The sequence below is a fragment of the Pseudopodoces humilis genome, chromosome 28, assembly GCF_049639895.1.
Source record: "Pseudopodoces humilis isolate 2021_Gansu_Grassland_sample_001 chromosome 28, ASM4963989v1, whole genome shotgun sequence".
In the NCBI taxonomy this organism is placed as follows: Eukaryota; Metazoa; Chordata; class Aves; order Passeriformes; family Paridae; genus Pseudopodoces; species Pseudopodoces humilis.
In genome coordinates this window covers 111,562-134,705 of record NC_142227.1, presented here as the reverse complement: position 1 = coordinate 134,705, position 23,144 = coordinate 111,562, and the positions used below count along the sequence as shown (strand labels likewise).

General features: G+C 41.6%; 3 protein-coding genes across 5 annotated transcripts; 2 read left to right on the top strand and 1 right to left on the bottom strand.

Moving 5' to 3' along the window:
* Positions 1-601: 601 nt before the first annotated feature.
* Positions 602-7,437, bottom strand: CIB3 (calcium and integrin binding family member 3). 3 transcript variants are annotated; one of them, XM_005531606.3, is made up of 6 exons: positions 5,592-7,437; positions 5,246-5,280; positions 4,345-4,456; positions 3,839-3,986; positions 2,905-3,100; positions 602-2,401 (listed from the first exon to the last, which is right to left on the bottom strand). In XM_005531606.3, exons 1-6 carry the CDS (start codon positions 5,640-5,642, stop codon positions 2,380-2,382), a joined length of 564 nt encoding a protein of 187 aa, XP_005531663.2. In that variant the 5' UTR covers positions 5,643-7,437; the 3' UTR covers positions 602-2,379. The 3 variants fall into 3 exon arrangements, with proteins under 3 accessions (XP_005531663.2, XP_014115804.2, XP_014115803.1); XM_014260329.2 differs by lacking the exons at positions 5,246-5,280; positions 5,592-7,437 and adding an exon at positions 4,675-4,723; XM_014260328.2 differs by lacking the exons at positions 4,345-4,456; positions 5,246-5,280; positions 5,592-7,437 and adding an exon at positions 4,086-4,328.
* Positions 7,438-7,457: 20 nt separating this feature from the next.
* Positions 7,458-8,834, top strand: FAM32A (family with sequence similarity 32 member A). Its single transcript, XM_005531605.3, has 4 exons — positions 7,458-7,585; positions 7,679-7,817; positions 7,911-7,964; positions 8,132-8,834. The coding sequence occupies exons 1-4, from the start codon at positions 7,509-7,511 to the stop codon at positions 8,198-8,200; spliced, it is 339 nt and encodes a 112-aa protein (XP_005531662.1). The 5' UTR covers positions 7,458-7,508; the 3' UTR covers positions 8,201-8,834.
* A 135-nt stretch (positions 8,835-8,969) lies between these two features.
* Positions 8,970-18,117, top strand: AP1M1 (adaptor related protein complex 1 subunit mu 1). The gene is made up of 12 exons (XM_005531604.3): positions 8,970-9,447; positions 9,984-10,140; positions 10,478-10,545; positions 11,093-11,223; positions 11,370-11,517; positions 11,879-12,005; positions 12,700-12,842; positions 13,540-13,611; positions 13,894-14,052; positions 14,658-14,783; positions 14,987-15,062; positions 16,008-18,117. Exons 1-12 carry the CDS (start codon positions 9,406-9,408, stop codon positions 16,028-16,030), a joined length of 1,272 nt encoding a protein of 423 aa, XP_005531661.1. The 5' UTR covers positions 8,970-9,405; the 3' UTR covers positions 16,031-18,117.
* Positions 18,118-23,144: the final 5,027 nt, after the last annotated feature.

The window sequence follows — 23,144 nt, the reverse complement described above, 5'->3', positions numbered from 1 at the left end:
GCTTAGTAATAACTGTGGATGGTCTTGCATCTGTCTTGTGCTTTATACAGCCAGATGTTGAGCCAGATTTATTTTCCAGAGAGACTGGAAAAATTGGTGTTTTATCTGACTTGATAGCATGGGTCTGCCGTGATACTGGTTCTTGCCTGTGGACTGTATCAATAACTGATCTCAAGATGGGAAAGCAAACCATATTCATTTACAAGTGGGTAAAACATGAAGGATAGTATTGTGATTTTTCACTCTCTAAATCTGAAGTTACTCTTGCATTCAGAATTATTTGTATGTGAATACCTTCTGTTTAAACTTACGCTGGTTGTTGCATGTGATTATGTGCCTAATTATAACATTATTTCCTTTGAAATGGTTGGGTTTACGAACAACAACATTATTGCTTGATCTCAGGAAGTCTCATACAGTTACTGTGACTACAGTCATCACTGTACTTCTGGATATGAAGGCTCTACACAGACATGAAATCTGTGTAAGCAACGTGAAACCTAAAATTCAAGTGTAAGAGGAAAAGGTTAAAGACACTGCAGTGCGCTTGGGCTTAGCTATGTGTCACTAAACACAGGCATTAAATCTAGGAGAAGTGCAGTTTGGTTCCATCACATCGTTCAATTACTTTATTGTGTTTATTAAATATGAATGTAAAGAAAAATGCAATTGTCAGAGAGGTACTGTGTAGATACATACAATAATCTACTTGTGTCTAAGCTTTCTTCAAGTAAGGAGTAAAAAAGATCAGAAATTGGGTACAAAATCTGTAAAACTGGGGAATTGAAGGAATTGAAACTAACTGTGCTTACTACTCATTCTCAGTGTCTAAATAGCACTAAAATGTCAGGTAATCGATTAACATCTGTTTTGTAGAGAAACAAACCCATTTTTTAGCATGTTCTCAAATTCCTTTATATTAGTGAGTATCATGGAATTCTGTGGTTGATTTTATTATTGAGGCAGGTTGCAGTACTTTGCATAGTTGTCCACTCCTTGGGGTGGAGACCTGTCAGTCTGTCAATAAGTGGTGGAGCTGTTGTTCTAACACTTACTTTACACTGATGTCTGTGTCCTGTACTGACAGGCACAGCCCATGTTTCCTGACATCAGAACCTTATGCCAGCATCAGACTTCCAGCCTCAGATTTATAAATCCTATGGATTATTGTAAGTCTCTTTACTGCTGCTGAAAATTATTTGGTCTCTCCTTTCATATGAGATGCTGATATGCACAAGCAGCTGTGTGAGGATGGGCTCCTTTGTACTTGTAGAAGTTGTGGGGCTTGGGGAAGAATGATGACTAACTTGTGTCTTCATTTCTAGCTTAATTAAAGATCTGTTCAAAGGAACGTGAATGGTAACTGCAGTCTGAGTGTTCCAGGCTGCCTTATTACCTGACCCATCCTTCACTGATCCCTGGAGGTTTTGTGGTTAATAAAGGTAACTGGCTGGTTAACTGGTCACTCCAGCCTTTCTGCAGGAATCATCTGCTCTACATTGAGTGTGAGTTGGGACTTACAGCTTTGTTTTGAAGGGAGTTTAATGCATCCCAGGATTTGTAAAAATAACTGTAAATTGTATTTTTTGAATGATCACTTTTGGCTGCCACCCTTTCCACATTACAACTGCTTTCTTAAACACTTCTCATTGATTTTCATGTTTGTATTAAAACAAAACTTGTTTATTACAGTATGTCTGTTTTTACTCTCTTGTACAGGACCCTGAACACTGCATAAATAAACTTCTTTTGAAAAGAGAATTTTGCAAACTTAAGTTTTCAGTCCTTTTCATTATTAGTATATAGGCACCCTGGTGGGTGTGGAAACTAGGGGATTTCTGAAAATGAAGAAGAGGGACAGGACCTGGGGTAGACTCTTGTCTCTAAACTGTGCTGACTTTTTCATTGTTAATCCTGCACTGTGGGAGAATCCTTAAGGAATTGATTCACTGGACCAGTTATTAAGACCATAAATAACCATAGGAGTTACTTACATTTTTGAGACTAAAGGGATTTTTTTGCTGGTTAAGGTGTTTCTAGGTGAATTTTTAGAGGTTATAGCTTGATACAAGTTCCTTTACTACCTGGTGGTGTGTGAACTTTAAAAAAAATACTCCCCTTCTGACTGCCCAGGCCAGGTTTGCTCTACCTGATGATAGGAAATAGACATTTTGCTAAATTACAGGGAAATCCTGATGAAGAGCTTAAAAGGAACAATTCATTAAGGACATAAATGAAAGACAGTTCTCTGGCTGGTTCAGGTACCAGAAATTTTCCCCTTTGGCCCTCTCATCTTGTGCTTTCATGGTTGGTAATCTCAGGTGAAGTAAGAGTTGTTGGAAGTCCCAGAAGAGTTCCTGTCCCCATGGTCGACTAGATTCAGATTCGAATATGAAAGGTGCTGTTAAAAAAAGGAAATTGTGACCACTTATGTATCACTCTGTTTGAAGTATTTACTACAATTAATTGTAGGTCTCTGTGATAAATTGGAAACTTTATTTACAGTCAAAGCATTTCCCTAGACTGGGTACATTAAATAAATGCAAGATTTGAGTGCTGTTTTGTGTAAGATGTGCATCAGAAACCACATTAATGCTGTATTAAGCATTGAGTGAGCAAATCTCATGCACTTGTCAATGCAGCCTGAGTGCTAATACTAAATTTTTAAGTTACAAGTACCTTCTATTATGTAAAAAGCACTCTGGAAGTTCAAAAGCAAGTCAAGAAGCCTCCAGGCTTTTTCAAGCAACTGTTTTTGCAGTGTTTGCAGTGGGCAGCTCTACTAGAACCTGCCAGGGAAGAGTGGTGATCTGCAAACGCTGAGGAGATGTAAGCACATACTTCAGAGGCTTCTGACAAGGAAACTAAGAGAATTTTGTGTTAGAAATTAAAAGCAAGTATTACCTGAGGAAATCTGGAGCTCGTATGATCATATGCTGAAAGTCTGCCAAGGACAGCTTGCCATCGTTGTCCCCATCGGCCTCGTAAATCACCTTTTCACACACAAGGCTGACTTCTTCTGGGGTCAGTTCATTTCGGGTTAATTTGTTGACAGTTTTCTCCAGATCTGATTTGCATATGTAATCATCATTGTTGAAGTCTGACAAAGGAGACAAAGTTAATTTAAAGTGACAAAAGTCTGCATTTTGTATGGTTCTTTGCCAAGACCCAGTAGAAGGGTTTGGTTTCCAGGCTGTGATGGATTTTTATCAGTAGAACTCTCAAATCAGAAATTAAGTTACCTCTATCTACTTGTAAAAGAAATGAGTTACAAAATAAAAATCTTATAATTTCTCCTTTTCATACATAAGTGTAACAACTGTAAGTAGTTTAATGGCTAAACATAGCCTAGCCGTCATTAAATTATTCCAGCAAGATAGTGTGGGTTTGATATATTGTTTGTCTTTAGCTGATCATAAAGAAAGTAACTGTAAATGGTAGTTTAAAAAAAATACCTTTGCATTTGTTCTTGGAGAAAAAAGCCTGCAGTGTGCTTCCCTGTCTGCCCCTCCCAATTCACCCTACAGATTCGTGGGCAGCCAAATCCCCTGTACCGTACTTTTCCAAGCAGCCCCTCAGACAGAAATATTCCTTAATGTTTATCAGCTCTTGACAACTGCAGATAATTTCAAGTTGTAAATTTCATAGCAAATCTTAATACCAAATAAATTAGAGACAAAAGGATAAAGAAAGCCAGAAGCTTTTAGAAGAGGGAGAACAAACATTCAAGTGCTATTAAAAGAAACGGTAACTAGAAATCATTACGGTGACAAAGTGAGGATTTTGCAGCCCTACATGAAGCTGCAGGATTTCCCTGCTTACTTTTTACACATCTTACCATAAATTTTAAAAGCGTAGTAAGCTTTCAAGTCTCTGGGAGCCATTTCACTTAACACAGAAAACATGTCCAAAAAATCATCTAAAGTCATATTGCCGTCTCCGTGCTCTGAGAACACTTCTGCTATCCGCTGGCGGAATGGGTTGTCCTGGGAAACAGAGCACAGGAGCAAGGGAAGGTCATCCTTACTAGCATTTATTTCAGTGCAGGTAAGGCAAGTGGAGTGAGATTACTTTTGTTGAATCACCTTTTCGGCAAATTTTCCCCTTTCTGCCTTTAAGTTCTTATCTAATGCTGTGTCAGAAGCAGACACAGCCACACCCCTGTTCAACCTTTGTGCTGTTTCAGGGTGTTTTCTGGGAATTACTAGAAGCTTCCAGAAAGACTTCTGACTTTGATAGTCCATATTTATTTCTATGTCAGCCTCCCAGCAATTAGTCCTGGATGAATTATTCAAAAAGGGTAGATGAAACTGAAATGTGTCACTCGAGTCCTGTGCTCGGTACCTTGAGCTCTGGCATGCTGCCGATGAGCTCGTAGGGGAGTGTCACGGCTGGTTTGTCGGAGTAGTCAAGGGGAACGAGCTGTGGGGCCAGATCTCGGTACCTGTAAAACAGCCTGAGACAGAGAGAAAGGCTTGTTGACTGAACGGGCTCTTCAGACTTTTGAGAACAAGGTGTTTTGCTTTTCCACCTAATTTTTCACACTTCACATGCATTACCAGATGGAGATCAGTCATTAACAGTTTTTATTGGAAAAAAACAACAAGCAACATAGTGTAACTGGTGAAAAGTATACAAAACTTCATTATAGAGCTGTTAGGTGTAAATGCTTACACAGGACATGCAGCCAAACCCTTACGAGAGGAGAACATGTTCATGTTTTCGAGTGAGGACTCTCAGTCCCTGAACAGAATCCTGATCCTGCCTGTATCAGATCCTTTGGCCAAAGATTAAATGGGAAGTTCAGTGAGGCACATGAAGACTTGGGGGAAAATGCATCTTGGAGCAGCAGTATAATCATTTACAAGAAAACTTGACACAATCATAGAAGTTTTCCTAAACCACCAAAGTATTCCAGAGAATAACAGTACACTTTGAATCACCTGTCTGAAAACCATATGAGAGAACCGTGGATGTTCCTGCCACTAAGACATAATTCATTGCACTTATTTCTAATAAATAAAGAGGGACTAGTACATGAATACAAAATTTAGAATTCTGACTCAGTTTAGGATAGGGTTTGTAAATGAAAAAAGCCAACAAAAATGCTCAGATTGCCCCAAGGTATCACTTTGAGTAAATTCATTTAAAAATTATTTTTGAACTACTCTACCCCACCCCACATGTAACTTGCCTTTACAGCAATCTCTGTCCTTTACTCACAACATGCATGCAGAAGACTCACCTCAGAATTTCTTTCCTTGTGAAAAATGTGCAGTCCTATGAAATTAGAAAAGGTATAACACATAATGAGTTTTTAGCATACATAGGTCCAAACTTTTCCCATGCAATCACTTAAATGAAGTTACACTGTAGTGTATGTGTAAGCACTAAAGATTTCTTTTTGGCATACAATTAGGAGTATTTTATAATCTTTCCCTCTGATGTAAAAATCAAACTATGTTACTAAAATCCTTGCTGCAATTCAGTACTTCTACTTATTAATTTTTAAAAGGTGTTGTTTTAAAAAACCCAACACCTTTGCCATTATTCAATGTCCTGTGCAAACAGCTATTTAGTTTGCTTTATACCTGATATGCATCCAGTTGCTCTTGAGTGAAAATGGTTTGCTTGTTGCCCATTTTGAGCTGGGAAAACTGACTCTTGTCAGTTCTTTCCTCAAAGGCACCTTTATAGGTCGTCTGGATATTCAGTTATTAAAAGCTGCAACAATGAGGCTCAGGTAGAGCAGAGGATCAGGTAACCAACTTCTACAGGCTGCAAAGTATCAGAACAGGAGCATTTCATCAAATCTTTAGTCTGGCTGCTTGAGGCTCTTATCCAGCAGCATTCACGCGTCTCTTGTGTGCATCACAAAGTCTCGGGTTACAGGATTTAGCCAAATAAATAATAGCTGCTTGTTAGTGCCCTTCAGCTTCAGGTAGACCCAGTGGATCCTGCTTTTTCATGCCTTCACCTGATGTGGCAAATTAACTGAAAAGCGTTAGTATTGTTTTCCTTCTTTAAAATTTAACACCAAATGAGGAAAATTTGGTAGCCACTCCTCCTTTCCTTTTCACTTTTCGTAATAAAGGGTCAGAATTGTAAAAAATTGGGAAAAGCCCTTTTAGATCATGGAGTGCAACCATTAATGCAGCAGTGACACGGTCACCACTATGCCATGTCCCCAAGTGCCACATACACATGTTTTCTGAACACTTCCAGGGATGGTGACTTCATCACTGTCCTGGCCAGCCTGTGCCAGTATTTTCCCTTAATGCACATTGTTATAATACAGTAATGCTGATGGTAGTTTATACTGGAGGTAGTACCCATAAAGTCTGCTTGCTCCCTTTCTTCAGCATCATCTGCTGATGTAATAAATGGTTATTAGCATGACATCCATCCATACTGATACATATATGGCCTTTACATTGAAAAGATGTGTGAGTGTACAGTTCATACATGTGAACAGAAATGTGATGCTACAGGCTGTATAAAAGATGAAAAACAGAGAAAAAGAAGGAGGCACTAGCTGCACCGTATGTAGCAGGCTGCTTTTTCATTAATCTGTAAAGTCTCTATTTCTGGGTCACTGGTTCCCTCTGGCTGGTGGAAGATCTGTTCCTTGGGCAGGCTTGCTCCTCAGGGCATCTTCACATAGGAGAAGCTATCTGGAATGGTTCTGTTCGGGGTGCAACAAGAAGCGTGGGGAGGGATGCGGCTGGTTTCTCCTGGTGTAGCCTGGACCTCTGGGTGTTCTCAAGGCTAATCAGTCCTGTTTTCTTCAAAAGCAGATTTACTATGTGGTGCGCAACAAGCCAATAACTACACACTTGAGAGAGATATTATTTACACAAGCCTGGATGCTTGTTGGGTTTCCACAAATCCCAACACACCCCACTGGACTTTCCATGCTATTATTTACAGCAGTTCAGAGTTAGTGTTTTTCCAAGGTCAACCCCTCTATTAAGATTATTTAGTAATTTCCATACAAATTAGCCAATCCCCAGCTAACTTCTCCACATGCAATGGGGAAGGGTCTGCACCCAAGCAGGGCCTTTTCAACCCTTAGACATGATCTTAAGTATTATAATGAAGATAGTTCAGCTGTAGGATATACAGACCTTGAGTCCTTTTCCAAATTATCAATGTATACATACACATACATCAACATTTTGATTTACTACATCCTTAAAGCTTGTTAGTTCCCGTAACTAAGGGCTGCTGTCTTTCCTCTCGTTAGGTCTCCTTTCTTGCTGATTAGGTTTGAAAGTATACAAAGAGTTTACATCAAAAACATTCTCATTTAAAATAATCTTGATATATTGCACATTTTGCAAATGACGCTTCGGTTCCTCTCACGGAGATACCTCCGGACTGGGCTCGCCGCCGGTTCCCCTCACGGCGGGGCCGGGCGGGGCTCGAGCGCGGTTCCCGGCCCAGAGGCGCTCCGGCCGCGCTGCTGCGGCGGTGCCGGCAGGGGTCGCGGGCGGGGCCGTTCCGCCATGGCGGATTACGAGGCGGTGCAGCGCGGTCCACTGCGGCTCAAGGGCAGCGGGGGAGCCCTGGGGGCCGGCAAGCGGTGAGTGGGGTCGGGGGGAACCGGGGGAGAACGGGGGGCGGTAAGGAGGGGACACATAGCCCGGGGTTGAGCGCTGACCGGGTGCTCCCGCAGGAAGAAGAAGAAGGCGAAAGACAAGGCCCAGATCCTGGAGCAGATCGTGAGCAGCAAGAAGCAAGAGGAGGAGAAGAAGCGTGGGCTGGACAAGCGGACTCCGGCGCAGGTGGCCTACGAGAAGATGCAGGAGAAGCGGGTAAGGCTTTAAAAAACCCAGTCTCCCCTCGGGCGCGGCCGCTGAGGGGGCTGCGAGTGCCGGGAGTAACCGGCCCTTCTGTGTCTCCTGCAGCAAATGGAACGGATCCTGAAGAAAGCGTCGAAAACCCACAAGCAGCGAGTGGAGGTGAGCAAAACTTCAAAACAAACTTCCCGAGTTCCTCAGGCCAGCGTGTGTTTATTGTTGGGTTGAAGAAACTGTTTCACCTTATGAAACACAGTCAGAGACGCAGGAGTCTTATGGTTCAACTTGGTGATGTCAGCACCCGTTTTCTTTCTCTTTCCCTCCCCCAGGACTTCAACAGGCACTTGGATACTCTGACTGAGCATTACGACATTCCCAAAGTCAGCTGGACTAAATGACCGGGCTGCTTTTCACGGCTCTGGAGCGGGAGTTGTGTTTTGTTTGTATCAAGCACGGTTGCCATGAAAATGTCTTTTCTCCATATTGTCTAATACATCTTCTGAGCTTTTATGACTTTATACTGTCTTATTTTATAGTCTTGTTTTTCAAAACCGGACATCCAGCAATGTCTCCTCTGCGCTGAGGAGCTCTGGATTACGTCGATGCAGAGGGTTGTTTTTTTCGTGTTTATAGTGAGATTAATTACTGTGAGCCAGATGGAAAACATTCCTTTATTTCTTTGGTTTTAACAGTTCTCCCATTTTAAAGGGAAGAGTCTGACAGTCTCACATTTAAGTTTCTCTTCTAAGTTATGTGAATTGTACAATTACTTTCTATCAAATTCTGTCAGAGGCCATGCTGCAAAACGTGAAATATATAAAATAGTCTTACAAAAGGATGTTCTTTGATATTTGATCTCTGTATACTTTGAATCCTAATGAGCAAGAGGAGAGGTCTAATACATGAAATAGCAGCCAACAAGCTCTATGTCCAAGTTTTGATAGCTGATGTGCTGGATTTCTGGTATCCCGCCGAGCACCCAGGCTTGTGCAACTCTGAAATAAATAATCAGTGTGTCTCTCGAGTGTATAATGACTGTCTTGCTGTGCACCGGGTACTGAATCCGGTTGTTGTGGAAAACAGTATAATTTCTATCTTGAGCTCTTTCAGAGTGGTCTGCTGCAACTTGTAACTTCGATGTAACTTATTAAAACGCTGCCTTCATCCCTTTTTTGGCGCTGATATACGTATAAAATCGGGGCAGTGAGCTGAGCAAAGTTTGTGTGTGGAGTTTTGAAAGCGCCAAACCCGCCTTTACGATTCTTAACCCCTCTGAGGGATGACGTGTATTTGATGTTCGAAACCCTAACGCGCCGCTTAAATCGGAATATTGTTCTTAACCCGAATCAGGTTCCGCCGCGGGCGCCATTGAGCCCTGGGTGCTTAGCGTGTGCCCGGCGCCCCACCTCACCCTGGACGGGCCGTGCCAGCGCTACCGGGACGGTCCTGGGGGAAAAAGCACGGCGGGACTATTTAACTGGGGTCTGCTCGCCGTGTCCTTCCGCCGCACCGCACGTATCGCTGCGCGCAGCCGCCGGTTCCGGCTCGTGACGTCACTTCCCGCGGAAGCGGAAGGCGGGGGGGACGCGGCCCGGCCGCGGCGATGTCGGCCAGCGCTGTCTATGTCCTGGACCTGAAGGGAAAGGTGAGGCCCGGCCGCGGGGGGGTCGGCGGGGCGGGCGCGGAGCTGGGGCTTCCGCGCCTCTCTGAAGGTTTCGGGGGCCGCGTTACCTTCACCGGCACCGCCTCGCTGTCAGCCCTGGATTAGCCGAGCGGGGACAGGGGAGTTGTCGCCTGTAGCCCCTCGCCGGTAGAGATGTTGAGTGGAGCGGCATCCCTGGGGTGATTAATCTCTACCCTTTTTGTAGCTGCTTTGCCTCAGGGGAGTTGCGTATATTCCTATCCTAAAATCATTGTTAGAGCGTGAGCAATAACAGGGGAAGGATAGGTCTGGAAAATACTAATACATGACTTTGCAATTAAATACGGTTATTTGCGTTCTAATCGGCAGAGTATTTTGGCATTGAGATTTGCACTTACAAATGCAGAGAGGCTGGAGGAAAGCTGGATGACTTTAAAGGGGCCTTTCAGGCATTTGCATGTCTTGCATGATAACGGCCTCGTTAAAGAGAAAAAATAAGTTAAAGAGAAAATACAAGGATTTGGTTGCTTTCTTTATAGGTTCTTATCTGTCGGAATTATCGTGGAGATGTGGACATGTCAGAGGTGGAACATTTTATGCCAATCCTTATGGAAAAGGAAGAAGAGGGGACGCTTTCTCCTATTTTAGCACATGGAGGAGTTCGTTTCATGTGGATTAAACATAACAACCTGTACCGTATCCTTTATGCTACAGATGTGTTGACATGCCAAGGGTTGCTGTTTGTTTGGGTTTTTTTTAATAATGTCAAAATGCAAGTTGGAGCATGGGTGAAATGGCATAAAGAGGACATAATCAGTAAAGCTCATTATATTAAATAAATTTTTTTTTCTGCTTTACGTAGTGTAATATGCACCAGCAGCATAAGGTCCAGAGAAGTGTTTTTATGAATTTTACTCTAGTTAAAAGTTAGTGCATGATTCTTCTAGGCAACTCTAATTGCCTAAAATCAGATTTTTTAAAATGCACTTAGTAAACTTTTTTTAAATGCACACTCCTGAACATCCTTTATCAGTTGTTGCAACTTCTAAGAAAAATGCTTGTGTATCACTGGTGTTTTCATTTTTATATAAAGTAGTTCAGGTGAGTATATTTCAGAAGTAACCTTTGTGTTCTTTTCTGTTTCAATAGAAGTGCATAGAGCTGTCACATTTTTAAGAATTTCAATAATAGAATTTTTACTTTATATTTGATTATTTTGTAGAGCTATCTTCTTAAACACTAATAAGGGCACTGATATGTTGTAGCTGTGTAGGCAGAGGATGGGGCACAGTGCTGTAAGGAGTTATACAAGACCTGAGCACCTGGAGGAGATTGTGAATTGGTGTGAATCTATGTGTCGTGCCTCACACAAGTCCTGTGTTTGGTTCATCTGTATCTAGTGTGAAAAATATTTTCTCCAGATCAAATATTTTTCATAATAGTTTTTTCTAGAATTCTCTGTATCTGTTTTAATTGTGGTGGATTTCCTGGGGCTGATCTGAGCAGAATGCCATTTGGGAAGTATGGGGTTTAGGTTGGAACTTTAGAAGATTTAGATGATTTTAGATGCAAGAATACCTTCTGTATGTGCTGTGCTTCCGTAGTTAATGTCCTTCTTTTCCCTCTCCCTCCTGTTGTTGCATTTCAGGTTTTTTCTGAATATTTCAAGGAGTTGGAAGAAGAGAGCATTAGGGATAATTTTGTTATTATTTATGAGTTGTTAGATGAGCTTATGGATTTTGGTTATCCACAAACCACTGATAGCAAAATTTTACAAGAGTAAGTATCACTCTGCATCACTTAGAGCGGCAAAGCCCTTGGAATGTTTTGAGCCTTTTTCCATAGGCAAACAAATGCTTTGGTGTGTTCTAATTATCAAAAATATTAATTTTCTTTTTATCCATGCCAATTCTGTGGTTGTGAAGGTACATCACTCAGGAAGGCCACAAACTTGAAACTGGAGCCCCACGCCCACCTGCCACTGTTACAAACGCTGTTTCATGGAGATCAGAAGGGATAAAATACAGGAAAAACGAAGTGTTCCTGGATGTCATAGAGTCCGTTAACCTTTTGGTGGGTATCTTGTACTTCTGTGTGAGAATTGTAGTAGGAAGGCTTAAAAAGGGGCTTTTTGTATGAAAACCTGCAATGAAAAAGTCTGACTGTGGATGGTGTGCTGTGGCACTCAAAGCATTGTAATCATTAAGTTCCCCCAAGGAAATCCCATACAAATAACGCTTTAAGTGTGTGTATTGCTGATTTTTGGATATGTCCTTTCTTCCTCTGTGTCCCTTCATGTCCCTGATCTAGTTCACTCTACTGGATCAATTCCTCAAAAGCAAGACTCAGGGTGTAGGGATAGGGTGGGAGTGTTTCTTGATGTCACAACTCACCACATCAGAGATGTCTTACCTTCCTCTTCATCTTTGTTCAGGTCAGTGCCAATGGAAACGTATTACGGAGTGAGATAGTTGGATCCATTAAAATGAGAGTCTTCCTCTCAGGAATGCCAGAGCTGCGCCTTGGGTTGAATGACAAAGTTCTCTTTGATAATACAGGCCGTGAGTGCTGCAGTATCGTGATAATCATGACAGATGCTGTCTGGAGTCTTGAGTTTTGGGATACTTGGGTAGCATTGTAATCACAGAATCATGAAGGATGGAAAAGCCCTCTAAAATCATGAGGTCCAACCACCGTGTTCACCACTAACCCATGTCCCCAGGTGCCACATCCACAGTCCTTTTGAACACTTCCAGGGGTTGTGACCCCACCAGTGCCTAGGGCAACCTGTGCCAGTGCATGGCCATCCTTTCAGTGAAGAAATTTTCCCAAAATATAACTGAAACCTCCAGTGGTACAATTTGAGGCCATTTTCTCTTGTCCTGGGAGCAGAGCCTGACCCTCACCTGGCTCCATCCACCTGCCAGGGAGTTGTGGAGAGTGAGAAGGCTCCCCCTGAGCCCCCTCTTCTCCGGGCTGAGTCCCCACAGTTCCCTCAGCTGCTCCTAGTGCTCCAGCCCCTTCCTCAGCTCCATTTCCTTTTCTGGACACTCTTCAGCCCCTCAATGTTTTCCTTGTTGTGAGGGGCCCAAAACTGATCCCAGGATTTGAGGTGTCTCAGCAGTGCCCAGCACAGGGGGACAGTTGCTGCCCCAATCCTGGAAAGTTGGCTAAAAGGGGGGACTCTCAGCAGGCAGCAGCTGTGCTGTGGTGAGACTTGTCCACAGTTTGTGTGACCTGTGTGTTTTCTACTAGGTGGGAAAAGTAAATCAGTAGAACTGGAAGATGTGAAGTTTCACCAGTGTGTTCGTCTCTCTCGCTTTGAGAATGACAGGACAATCTCCTTCATTCCACCTGATGGAGAGTTTGAGCTCATGTCTTATCGTCTCAATACCCACGTGAGTCTGGATGTTTACCTTTTTAAAATGAGAATGGTTTAGATTGTAGCCACAATGGCTTTCCCTTCCATTTTTTTTTTTCTTAAAACATGGGCAACACATGGGTTTTCAAGTCAACTGTTAATAGCAAAACTTGGTGCTTGCTCGTGGACAATGAAGAAAGTTTAGACTTTGCAATAAGTCTCTGTATTGTCAACTGCTGTTGAAACTGTTTTTGAAATACTGTGCCTATGTTTTTAATCTAATTACATAATGTCAGTGTAACAATTCATTGTACTTGTTAACAACAGTGTTTATGTCACTTAGTTTTATTGGAGTATGCCAACCATGGTGTTAAAGATGGCCTTCATTTCAGAAAAGTCAAAAAATTCGGTCTAGAGAAGGTCTATAGCAAAGAAATAGTTCAGTCCCTAGTATGTTAAACTACCAAATATTTTCTAATGCAAGTATTTGTTATTAGGGATTAATCTGAGACATACATTTTTAAGCCTATAATTCTTGTACGTTTGCTCATTGGTATAGCAATGCTTGCTCATTTGAATAATTATTTCTTATAAAACCACAGTTCTGTCATTTTGAACACCCCAGACTGCATTTTCTGTGTGGTTTTACTGAGTGTAGTTTTATGGGAAAGCAACATTTTAGTGACTTTGTGAGAATAAAACTCAGAGCTGTGATGTGATTTTTTCCCCACCAGGTAAAACCCCTGATCTGGATTGAGTCTGTGATTGAGAAACATTCCCACAGCCGCATTGAGTACATGATCAAGGTCAGACATCCTTAAATAATTATGGCTAATTTTAGTCTTCTTTTGTTTGTTTTCAAAGCTTGATGAGAAGTCTATGCATTTTTGTAGAAGTATTCAGTATTTCTGTGGGACTTAGATACTTTTGAAGACTTCATTTGTAAATTAGGATCTCAGTTTCAATTCTGGTTCTCAGGTTGCAGATTGGGGTGCAGGGGAGCTATGCGTCTCACAGCTCTCTGAACTTGACAGCATTTTGGAAGTAGTTAGACCCTGATTTTCTGCATTATTTTTTGTCTTCTTTAGGCAAAGAGTCAATTTAAGCGTAGATCAACTGCCAACAATGTGGAGATTCACATCCCAGTTCCAAATGATGCAGACTCGCCAAAGTTTAAAACCACTGTTGGAAGTGTCAAATGGGTTCCAGAGAACAGTGAAATTGTCTGGTCCATTAAATCTTTTCCAGTAAGTGTTATTTTTTTACTCTTACCACTCAAGAGTGTAATAATTACTTACTAATATTTCATTCACATTTAGACTCTGCCTAAAGCAAATTCTGTTCCTATCAGACAATTAGCAGTGGACTCTTGCTCTTTTTCCATGGATGAAAGATTGGAACTTGCTAATGGATGTTGTTTGTATTTGTTTCACTTGGTTATTTTTTTCAGAACCTGGGTAGAGAGCAGATTTTTGAGTGATGTCTCTGGGTGGTGTAATCCTTGGCCTGGCTTTAGCAGCAGCTGTTTGAGTTTTGTCAGGCTCTACTTCTTGGGTGGTTCCATGAGCTCAATCCTATGCTAATGGTGTGATAGTGCAGCTGTGTGTCACTATTTAACCTGAATTTTTAAGTATGATGCTGGAAGAAAATTAATTATGCCTTAGGCTGGATCCACATATTTTTTTTTTAAAAAAAAGGATTTTTGAAATAAAAACATGTCCCTTTGAAGCCCTGGAGAAGAGCTGGAATAAATAGTGGAGTTCAGCAGTTTGATGTTAAGAAAACTACTTGTATCATAGCAATTTTTTATTACTTTTTTGTTTAAGAAAAAAAAAATTCCCTTTTTGGGTAGGGTGGAAAAGAATACCTGATGAGAGCTCACTTTGGACTTCCAAGTGTTGAAGCTGAAGACAAGGAAGGAAAACCTCCCATTAGCGTAAAGTTTGAGATTCCGTATTTCACTACTTCAGGAATCCAGGTTAGTGACTGAAAACAGAAATACTGATAAATTCACATGCTGGTCTCTAACTTGTGAGGTGTCTCTCATCTTGATGATTCCTGTTAAGTTTTATCCATAAGACAGATTTTTACCCATAAAGGTGCAGGGTTTTTTGCTTTTCTTTTTGCTAAATGCTACTTGGTCAACATGGGAGACTATATCTTACAGATCTTTCTTTCCAGGTGCGTTACTTAAAGATAATTGAGAAGAGTGGCTACCAGGCTTTGCCCTGGGTCCGATACATCACCCAGAATGGAGGTGAGAGGAAGGGAATATTTTGTTTCTCCAGAATACACCTACAAATTGAAGCTCATATTTTTGAGCGTGGAACTCTCTGGTTCAGATACACATTAGATTAAGCTACACTGTTTCTTTTCTAGTGCCCTTTTTGGTGTCCTAGTGAAAGACCCAATGGGGTAGAGTGGTAATGCTGTTCAAGTATTTTCTAATTGAGCTGGAATTTGGTAAATTTAAGAACAAACATCATTAGCAGTATGCTCACACATACCATTCTGCCAGCTTTAAAATGTATAAAACACTGTCTAGTACAAAATACTAGGTTTTTAGCAAGCAAAATTGGTGGGGTTTGGTTCCCTTGGGGTTTTTTGTTGCTGTGATGGTGGTGTCATTTTGGGTTTTTTGTGTTCTGTGGGGTTTTTTGTTTGTTTATTTGTTTTTGTTTTTCTAATTAATTTTTTTCTGGCATTTAAGCATGACTGCCCATAATTGCCTTTATCTCTTTAGAGCTCATTCTCATTGTCATTCTAAACAAAGATTATTTTATAGAATTGTTGAATCTCGGACTGGTTTGGGTGGGAAGGGACCTTAAAGCTCATCCAGTTCCACCTCTGCCATGGGCAAGGACACCTTCCACTATTTCAGGCTGCTCCCAGCCCCATCCAACCCAGCCTTGGACACTTCTAGGGAAGGAGCATCCATGGCTTCCCTGGGCAGCCTGTGCCAGGACCTCACCCCTCTCACAGAAAAGAATTTATTCCTAATATCCCATCTAACCCTTCCCTCCTTCAGTTGAAGGCTATTCCCCCTCTCAGTGTTTTATTGATATTTGCATATTCTTGCATTAATATATATTTATATAAGAATGCATTTTATCACTTTATCCCAACTTGCTGCTCTGCTTTACTCCTTTTAATGAGACAAATTACTAAAATTAGGTTTTTGTTGTTTTTTTCCCCTTTACAGACTATCAGCTCCGAACACAGTAAAACACCTCACAGGCACCACAGACAACAAACCTTCAGGCCTGGAATGCATTTGCAGAAGCTTCTGTGGTCTGAGAGCTGTGAATGTTGTTGCCAAGGGTCTCGTTTCTGCAATCTTGGATTGACAGAAGAAAGATCAGAAATTTATTGATTTCAATAATGTGTTTGAGCTTTTGAACCATTAGTATTGATTGTGTGAATATTTATTTCATTGATAGAACATGCTGATCTTGCTGCTAAATGCTAATTACATTAGGAGTAGCAGTTACATTGAGGAGCCAGGAATCCAAAATGAACCTTGGGAATGTCTTGTCAATGCCTTGTCCATTACAGTCGCAGAGTTTCTAGTGTATGTATCTTAGGATCCCTAAAGACATTGGCAGCATTGTGCTACAAATTAGGGAGATGATTGTGCAATTAAATGACTGGTAAACACTTTGTTGTATTTAGCCCAAGGTATTTTTTTTTTTTCTGGGCAGTTGGGTGCCTTAACTCATTCATAGCTCTGTTAACTTAAAAAAAATTGCAGAATATGAGTTGAAGTTATCTGAAGTTAAAACATACTGATAGGTTTTTTTGCATGGTTTCAAAGGAATTAATCTGAGAGAACAACTTCAAGTGAAAGGTTTGGAAACAAAAATAGGGGTTTGTTAAAGACTAAGTTAACTGAGAGCAAGAGATGACAGGAGTAAATGTCTGTGAGAGAGTCTCTGGAAGCAGGATTGCTGGCTTCAGTCAGTCAAAGTGCAGATGAAAGCGTTCCAACCACCCCAGGGCCTGGAAACCCTCTGCCAACTGACCAGTATTCAACAGAATCTTTTAAATTTCTGTTCATCAAGCAAGTTCTCAATTGTAATATGTAGGCATAAAGCCTTAGGTTAGGTATTAAAAGACCAAAACACTTCTAGAGGTGATGTAATTTGGTAGGAAGATTGGGAGTTTATTACTATTTTTCCAGATAACCCTATACTCCAAGCTCTTCCTGGAAGTTACTCTTATTAAGAGGTTGACGAAAATACAGTTGCCATCTTTCTTCCAGCTTGCCTTTTGTGTTAATTTAGGGCAAATACTTCCCCTTCTTGCTATAGTTTGCTAGAATTATTTAACTTCATTTGCCCTAAGGAGAAATGTTTTCTTTCTCAGTCTTTTCTCCTTCTAAGCAGCTATTACTGTATCTTCCTGGCAGAATGAATAACAGTTCACAATGTTATTCTTAAAGGTGTTATTTTTTTTACATGCCATTTCATTTTTTTCTGAGAAGCTACAATTGGCATGGGTGTACATAGGGTTACATAGGCACATAGTTATTTTGCATTTTGGTGAGGGTTTTTTCTGGGAAAATTGTGACGATTATCAGTATTTTCTTTACACAGCTTTTAGGATGTTTTGGGTTGAATTTAGTACAGTTGAGAGGTGCTAAACTTAAACCATCAAAACCTAAATATCTATGTGATGTGATGTGATAATACACTGTGTGCAAAATTCTCCACTGATGGGAGAGTCCAGGAGTGTCCAGAAAGAGTGAGAAGGTCTTTCATTCACTGTCCTCACTGAATCCTTGTAGACTGTATATAGATACACCTGTGTACAATTAGCCAAAAATCAGCTAAACTCCCCCAAGCTGCAGCTGCTGTGACAGCGCAGAAGATATGCCTCAGGAAATCTAATGTCTGGTGGCGTTCAGCAACAACCAGACACCATTTTCAGCAACTCTGGGTGTGGACAGGTGTATTCTGACTCTGTTTGTCACCCAACGAGCTTGATGTTGAAACAAAAGCATCTTGTTCAAGATTTCGGTTCCACTACTCATTTTCATTTGAACAGTTAAGCTTATGACTGGACTAAAACTTTTTATATTAAAACTGTAACTGGTTGACAAATCACTTTCTGCTGACTTTATTTTTCCAAGTGTTTGCTCTAATTATGCCTGTAAAATGTGACTCTCCATAGCTTTATTTTCCTCTTGAAGTTTGGATCTTGTGGACCAGAACTATGTTTTCTCCTATTTTGTTGCAGTTTGACTGTTTTGATGATGGAGCATCAGCCATGCTTGTCCAGAAGGTAATAAAAGCCAAAAAGTCCTCTTTGAATCAGTTGTACTTCGCCTGATTCTTTTCAGTTCGATCTACACCAGGTAGTAGCCTCTAATCTCAGAGTATGCTCAGCTTTTCTAACGTGAGACGTAGATAAGTGGAACAAAACTTTATAAAAGCAGGAAGTACTGATATTCCTGATTTATTTACCAAATTCTGAACAAATTTTCACTTCTCTATTCTCTGCAAAATCTACCCACGCACCATAAAATTAGTGGTCAGAAAGCAAAATGCCCCCTCTGCTTTTCATCAGTTCATTGTTACAATGTGGGTGCCAGTGTAGGCACAGGCAGAAAGACAGAAACAAGGGATGGTATTCCAGCACTTACAGGTTTAGATGGGACACTGAGTGCAGGTGTCCAGAGTGCAGGTTTAGATGGGACACTGAGAAGAAGCTTCCCTGTGAGTGATGAGGCCCTGGCACAGGGTCCCCAGGGAAGCTGTGGCTTCCCCTGGATCCCTGGAAGTGTCCAAGGCCCAGTCAGAGAGGGCTTGAAGCAACCTGGGATAGTGGAAGGTGTCCTGTTTAGACTGAGAGAGGCTGTAATCTCTTCCAACACAAACCAGTTTGTGATCCTATGAGTAATTTTTTTCCCACAAGTTTTGTTCTTAGACCAACAGCTAAATCTTTATCTCACTGGACTCTGTTTTCTCCTAATGTGGTAAAATGTAAATGCTGGTTTGCCACCATGTTATAGGTAAGTGCTTAATACAAAAGATTTTTATAAGGTAATTTGTATGTTTCAGATTGCAGTGAAGTGTCCAATCTGTGTTTTCAGTTTACCGTGGTTTCATAGTTGTGCTGGCAACTGGCTCAAGGTCCTCGCAGCAGGACACATTCCCTGTCCCTCCCCAGGCGCTCAGATCTGTCACTTCGTTACGCACGATTTAATTGCTTCTTGATTAGATAACTGTCTCTCCAGGTGCGTCAGCGGCGCTCCCTGTCTGAGCAGTTTTATTTCCTGTAGTAGTGCGTGTGTGTAGCTGCTCTCGGCTCTCTTGGAACGAGAGCAGGCTACAAGCCACACGTCGGTGCCGCTGCCCTCCGTGGCCGGCTGTGCCGGTAGATGGCATTCCGAGCGCGCTGCTCCCCAGCAGGGACCTGCGCTGTGTACCCGCCATGCCTTCATTTGGAAGACACAGCTATTTTAGTGACTCTGAGTGCATTAAAAAACTACCCAAAACATGTAATTACATTATTTTTTTAGCCTTATTCAGAGTGATTTTTTGAGTTGAGTAACTTCTCAATTTAGCTGGACGGTTTTAACATTCTTATTTCTTCCTTTTTCTCCCACGTGGCTGATACTGGTACTCCTGCAAAGTGCAGTAAAGGGATTGGTGCCAAGGGAAGGGATGACCCAGTGCAGCACCACAGGAGCACCTACTCCGGGTTGTACATTGGTGCTGGACATTGCTGGATCACAAACCTCAGCTGGTGGTCTGAAAGCTCCTGTGTGATCTAATGTAAAAGAAAGAGGACCTTTTCACCCCCACACACTTGATTAGCTCTAGAGAAAACTGGTTCTGTATCAATAAATTAAGCCAGAACCTACTTCCTAATCAAGGAAACCGGGTGCCTTAGAAAAGCTTCATTCCAGCTCAGTCTTCCATCTGAAGAGAGTCTTTCATTGTGTGTTTTTTTAAGGTCTTCCTACTCTTCCTTCTTTCTTGGCATCTTTTTCTGCTGGAGTACAGTTTGGACTGCTTATATTTGTGTTCCAATTCTAGTCTGAGCTGGTTTTGTCTATAAAACATCCTTACACATAAGGAGAGAGCATGAGATTTTATCTGGACTGTATTTGCTTCTGGTTAGGAGATTGCACCTGTTTATTTCTGACTTTATTCTGTGAAAATAAAAAGGCTAAACCTTGGCACCTCTGTCCTTATCTTGTGCCAAAGGCAGTGGTGCAATATGTTCAGTGCTTATTTTCCCCTCTGTGGTTGACACCCACTGCTGTTCGTAATTTCAGCAGCCCTGGCATGGCAAGGGTTGATGGCCTTGTGGAAAATAGTGTGAGAGAGCAAAGTTAAGGGACAATATGAATAAGCTTAATTGCCATGGTAATTAACTATGCAACAATGTTATTTATGCTACACAAGTCACAATGTAAACAAACAATTGTAAAACTTTTTTCTACAGAAAATGTGTTTTCTAAGTCGTGTCCTCCCTACACCCAGACAAAACTTGTTTCTCCTGTAGTTACAGTACATTGTCTTGACTCAGCGTTTGTGAAAGCACAGTTACAGCTCGCTGCAGGCAGATGTAGGAGGTTCCCCTTTGTAACTACTGTACATTAGGGAATGAATGAAAAATTTTGGGTCTTTGGAGGCTCCAGCACAGCAAGGATATGGACCTGTTGGAACAAGTCCAGAGAAGGCCACCATGCTGATCAGAGGGATAGAACAGCTCTCCTATGAGGAAAGGCTGAAAGAATTGGGATTGTTCGGCATGGGAAAGAAAATCTTTGGGGTAACCTAACTGTGACCTCCTACTATCTGGAAGGAGCCCAGAAAAAAGATGGGAAAAGACTATTTACAAGAGCCTGGAGTGACAGGACAAGGGGCGATGGCATCACGCTGACAGAGAGAAGGTTTAGATTTGATATTAGGAAAAAGTTTTGGTTTTGAGGGTGGTGAGGCCCTGGCACAGGTTGCCAAGAGAATCTATGGCTGCCATATCCCTGGGAATATTCATGACCAGATTTGATGGGGCTTGGAGCAACCTGGTCTAGTAGAAGGTGTCCCTGCCTAGGGCAGGGGATAGAACAAGATGCATTGTGACTGTGCCCTCCTGGGCTTTGGCAGTGCAGGGGCTGTGTGGGGATCATGGTTTTGGGCTCTTCACAGTGTCATCAGTGCTCTGGGCAGCAGCACATCTAGCTCTGTTCCTTCACACCAGCTCCTAAAGAGAAAGATGTAGGGTTTTTTTTTAGAGATAGGAGCTATAGCTAAGCTTGGATATGTATTTGTTCTCCTGAAAATGGAGTGTTGTTTTATCAGGATACATTTGGGACTAAGTTCCCAAGACATTGGTGCAAACAGCCATCTGAAACTGAGACTTTCCATAGCCCTGCAAAATCCATGGCATTACACTGGAAGATTAAAGCCACTTTTCTCACTTCAGCTGCTCTGTGATTGTTGACAAACTCATTGAACCAGAGGATTTGGATAATTTTAAACATCAGAAATTACACCCAGCTTATAACCTCTCTCTTCTCTCTTCTCATCTCATTCATCCTCGACACTGCATCTCTTTAAGTCCATCTGGTCTTGTGACCTGCCCTGACAGTTGTAGCACTGCATCAATGAAACTTTGTTTTACTGTAGGTGTAATTACTCTGAGTTACTCTCAACAAATGATGGACTAGATCATGGGGCCTCCAAGTTTGTTTGCAGGCTGATGGTCAAATAAATAAACAGAAGCAGGCCTGAATCAAATGATCAGCAACGTGAAGAGCAAGACGCTCCCAGAGTCAGCATGCTGGGCTACAGCCCGTTCTGGAGAAAGTTTTGTAGTCTTAGTTCAAGTCTTGGCTGTGGATTTGTACCTTGGATCAAAGCTTTGTTGCAGGCCCTTCTCCAATATAAAGCAAAGAAACGTAAAGCAACAAATATCTAGTGAAATCCAAACACAATCTGCTCTATGTTATGCTACAAAAATGAATGAACTCTGCCTCCCACCCACTCCCACTGTGACTTGCTGTGAATAAACACCACTCAAAGGAAACCACTGCAATAAGTTTTGCCTCTTTCCAGCAGGAATAACAGTGGAGCAAGGAAGAATGCTGACTAGGTTTACCTCTCCTATTCCAGTTGGGCAGGTGTAAGTGAAGAGCAATGCAGTGCTTAAAAGACCATTGAAAGGACTCACTCTTCTCACTAAACTGAAGCCCAAATATTCAATTATAAGGCTTTAAAAATATTTTTTTTTCACTAAGTTAGGAAAAGTGGTTTTCTGTCCTTCTCAAGGAATGTCCTGTACCTCATCTGAGAATTTCTTAGACCATCTGAGGCAGCATGGTGGTTGCACCACAGATTTTGAGGGATAGAAGAGTATCTAGGGAAATCAGGTACATTGGGTAAATCCATCCATGTGTTATTTATGGATCTTCAAGCCACTGGGTTACAGGTCACTGATGTACCTGTTGGATTTCAGGGAAAGCTTTGCAGAGTGGTTCTTTATGGACAGACTGGATTATGCTGATGAGAACTGGGCGTTGCTCCAAATTAGAAAGAGGGCAAATCTTGCTCTGGGTTTTCCCACTTTAAGTAATTAAAGAAGTCATAGAAGCTGCTAACTTCTCCCCAGCACAGAATGAAGAATTTAACTATCCCACAAAGTCCAGGACCAAGGAGGGGCACTGGGTTTCTGATAGCATCAAGATTTAGGGGGGATTTATGTAAGGACTTTGTGGGCTGGTAAATATCTACTGGGTGGCGACTGCAGGAGATCTCAGAGGTGTTTCAGAAATAGCCAGTTATTGAGAGGTAATACAACACCAAAATTCAGCTGTGTTTTTATAGTTTCAAGAAGTCCTTTCTTAAAACTCTTGGAATGCTGCTCCAAGCTGTACCTGTCACTCCTGCTGTCTGGCCAAGGAAGTGGGACAAAACTGCACGGACAGGAAGGGTTTGAACAAATTTCAGTAAAAAAGTTAAGGAAAAAGTTTGAGGGAAAGGATAATGAAGGAGGACTGTTCAGAAATGCTGACATTATAAACAAATGAAATCTGCTTTTTCATCTTCAAACACAAAAAAGCAGTCTATAAAGTTGAGAAGGAATATGTTTTAAATGGACAAAAAGTACTACAGTGTAGAATTCCACCTCTGTACTGTGTTTGTTTAGAAAAGGACTTATCAGTCAAGCACTGCCCTGCATCAGAGGTAGGAACCTGTTGCTCTTTGAGCTGAGCTCTCCTCTATGTTTCAGCCACCTCTAATTACTCCCTGACCAATAATGAGCACATGGCTGCAGAACAAGTGTTTATTTTCTTCCTTGCTTATTTATTCAAATAAAAGTACAA

Excerpts from the sequence above, each read along its gene's own strand:
- CIB3 (XM_005531606.3), bottom strand. The coding sequence starts at position 5,642 with ATGGGCAACAAGCAAACCATTTTCACTCAAGAGCAACTGGATGCATAT. Across the intron at positions 5,281-5,591 it reads AGCAACTGGATGCATATCAG|GACTGCACATTTTTCACAAG; the intron begins GTATAAAGCAAA and ends CTAATTTCATAG. Across the intron at positions 3,101-3,838 it reads CTACGCTTTTAAAATTTATG|ACTTCAACAATGATGATTAC; the intron begins GTAAGATGTGTA and ends CTCCTTTGTCAG.
- AP1M1 (XM_005531604.3), top strand. The coding sequence starts at position 9,406 with ATGTCGGCCAGCGCTGTCTATGTCCTGGACCTGAAGGGAAAG. Across the intron at positions 11,224-11,369 it reads GATAGCAAAATTTTACAAGA|GTACATCACTCAGGAAGGCC; the intron begins GTAAGTATCACT and ends GTGGTTGTGAAG. Across the intron at positions 14,053-14,657 it reads GGTCCATTAAATCTTTTCCA|GGTGGAAAAGAATACCTGAT; the intron begins GTAAGTGTTATT and ends CTTTTTGGGTAG.
- FAM32A (XM_005531605.3), top strand. The coding sequence starts at position 7,509 with ATGGCGGATTACGAGGCGGTGCAGCGCGGTCCACTGCGGCTCAAGGGC. Across the intron at positions 7,818-7,910 it reads AGAAGATGCAGGAGAAGCGG|CAAATGGAACGGATCCTGAA; the intron begins GTAAGGCTTTAA and ends TGTCTCCTGCAG. Across the intron at positions 7,965-8,131 it reads CCCACAAGCAGCGAGTGGAG|GACTTCAACAGGCACTTGGA; the intron begins GTGAGCAAAACT and ends TCCCTCCCCCAG.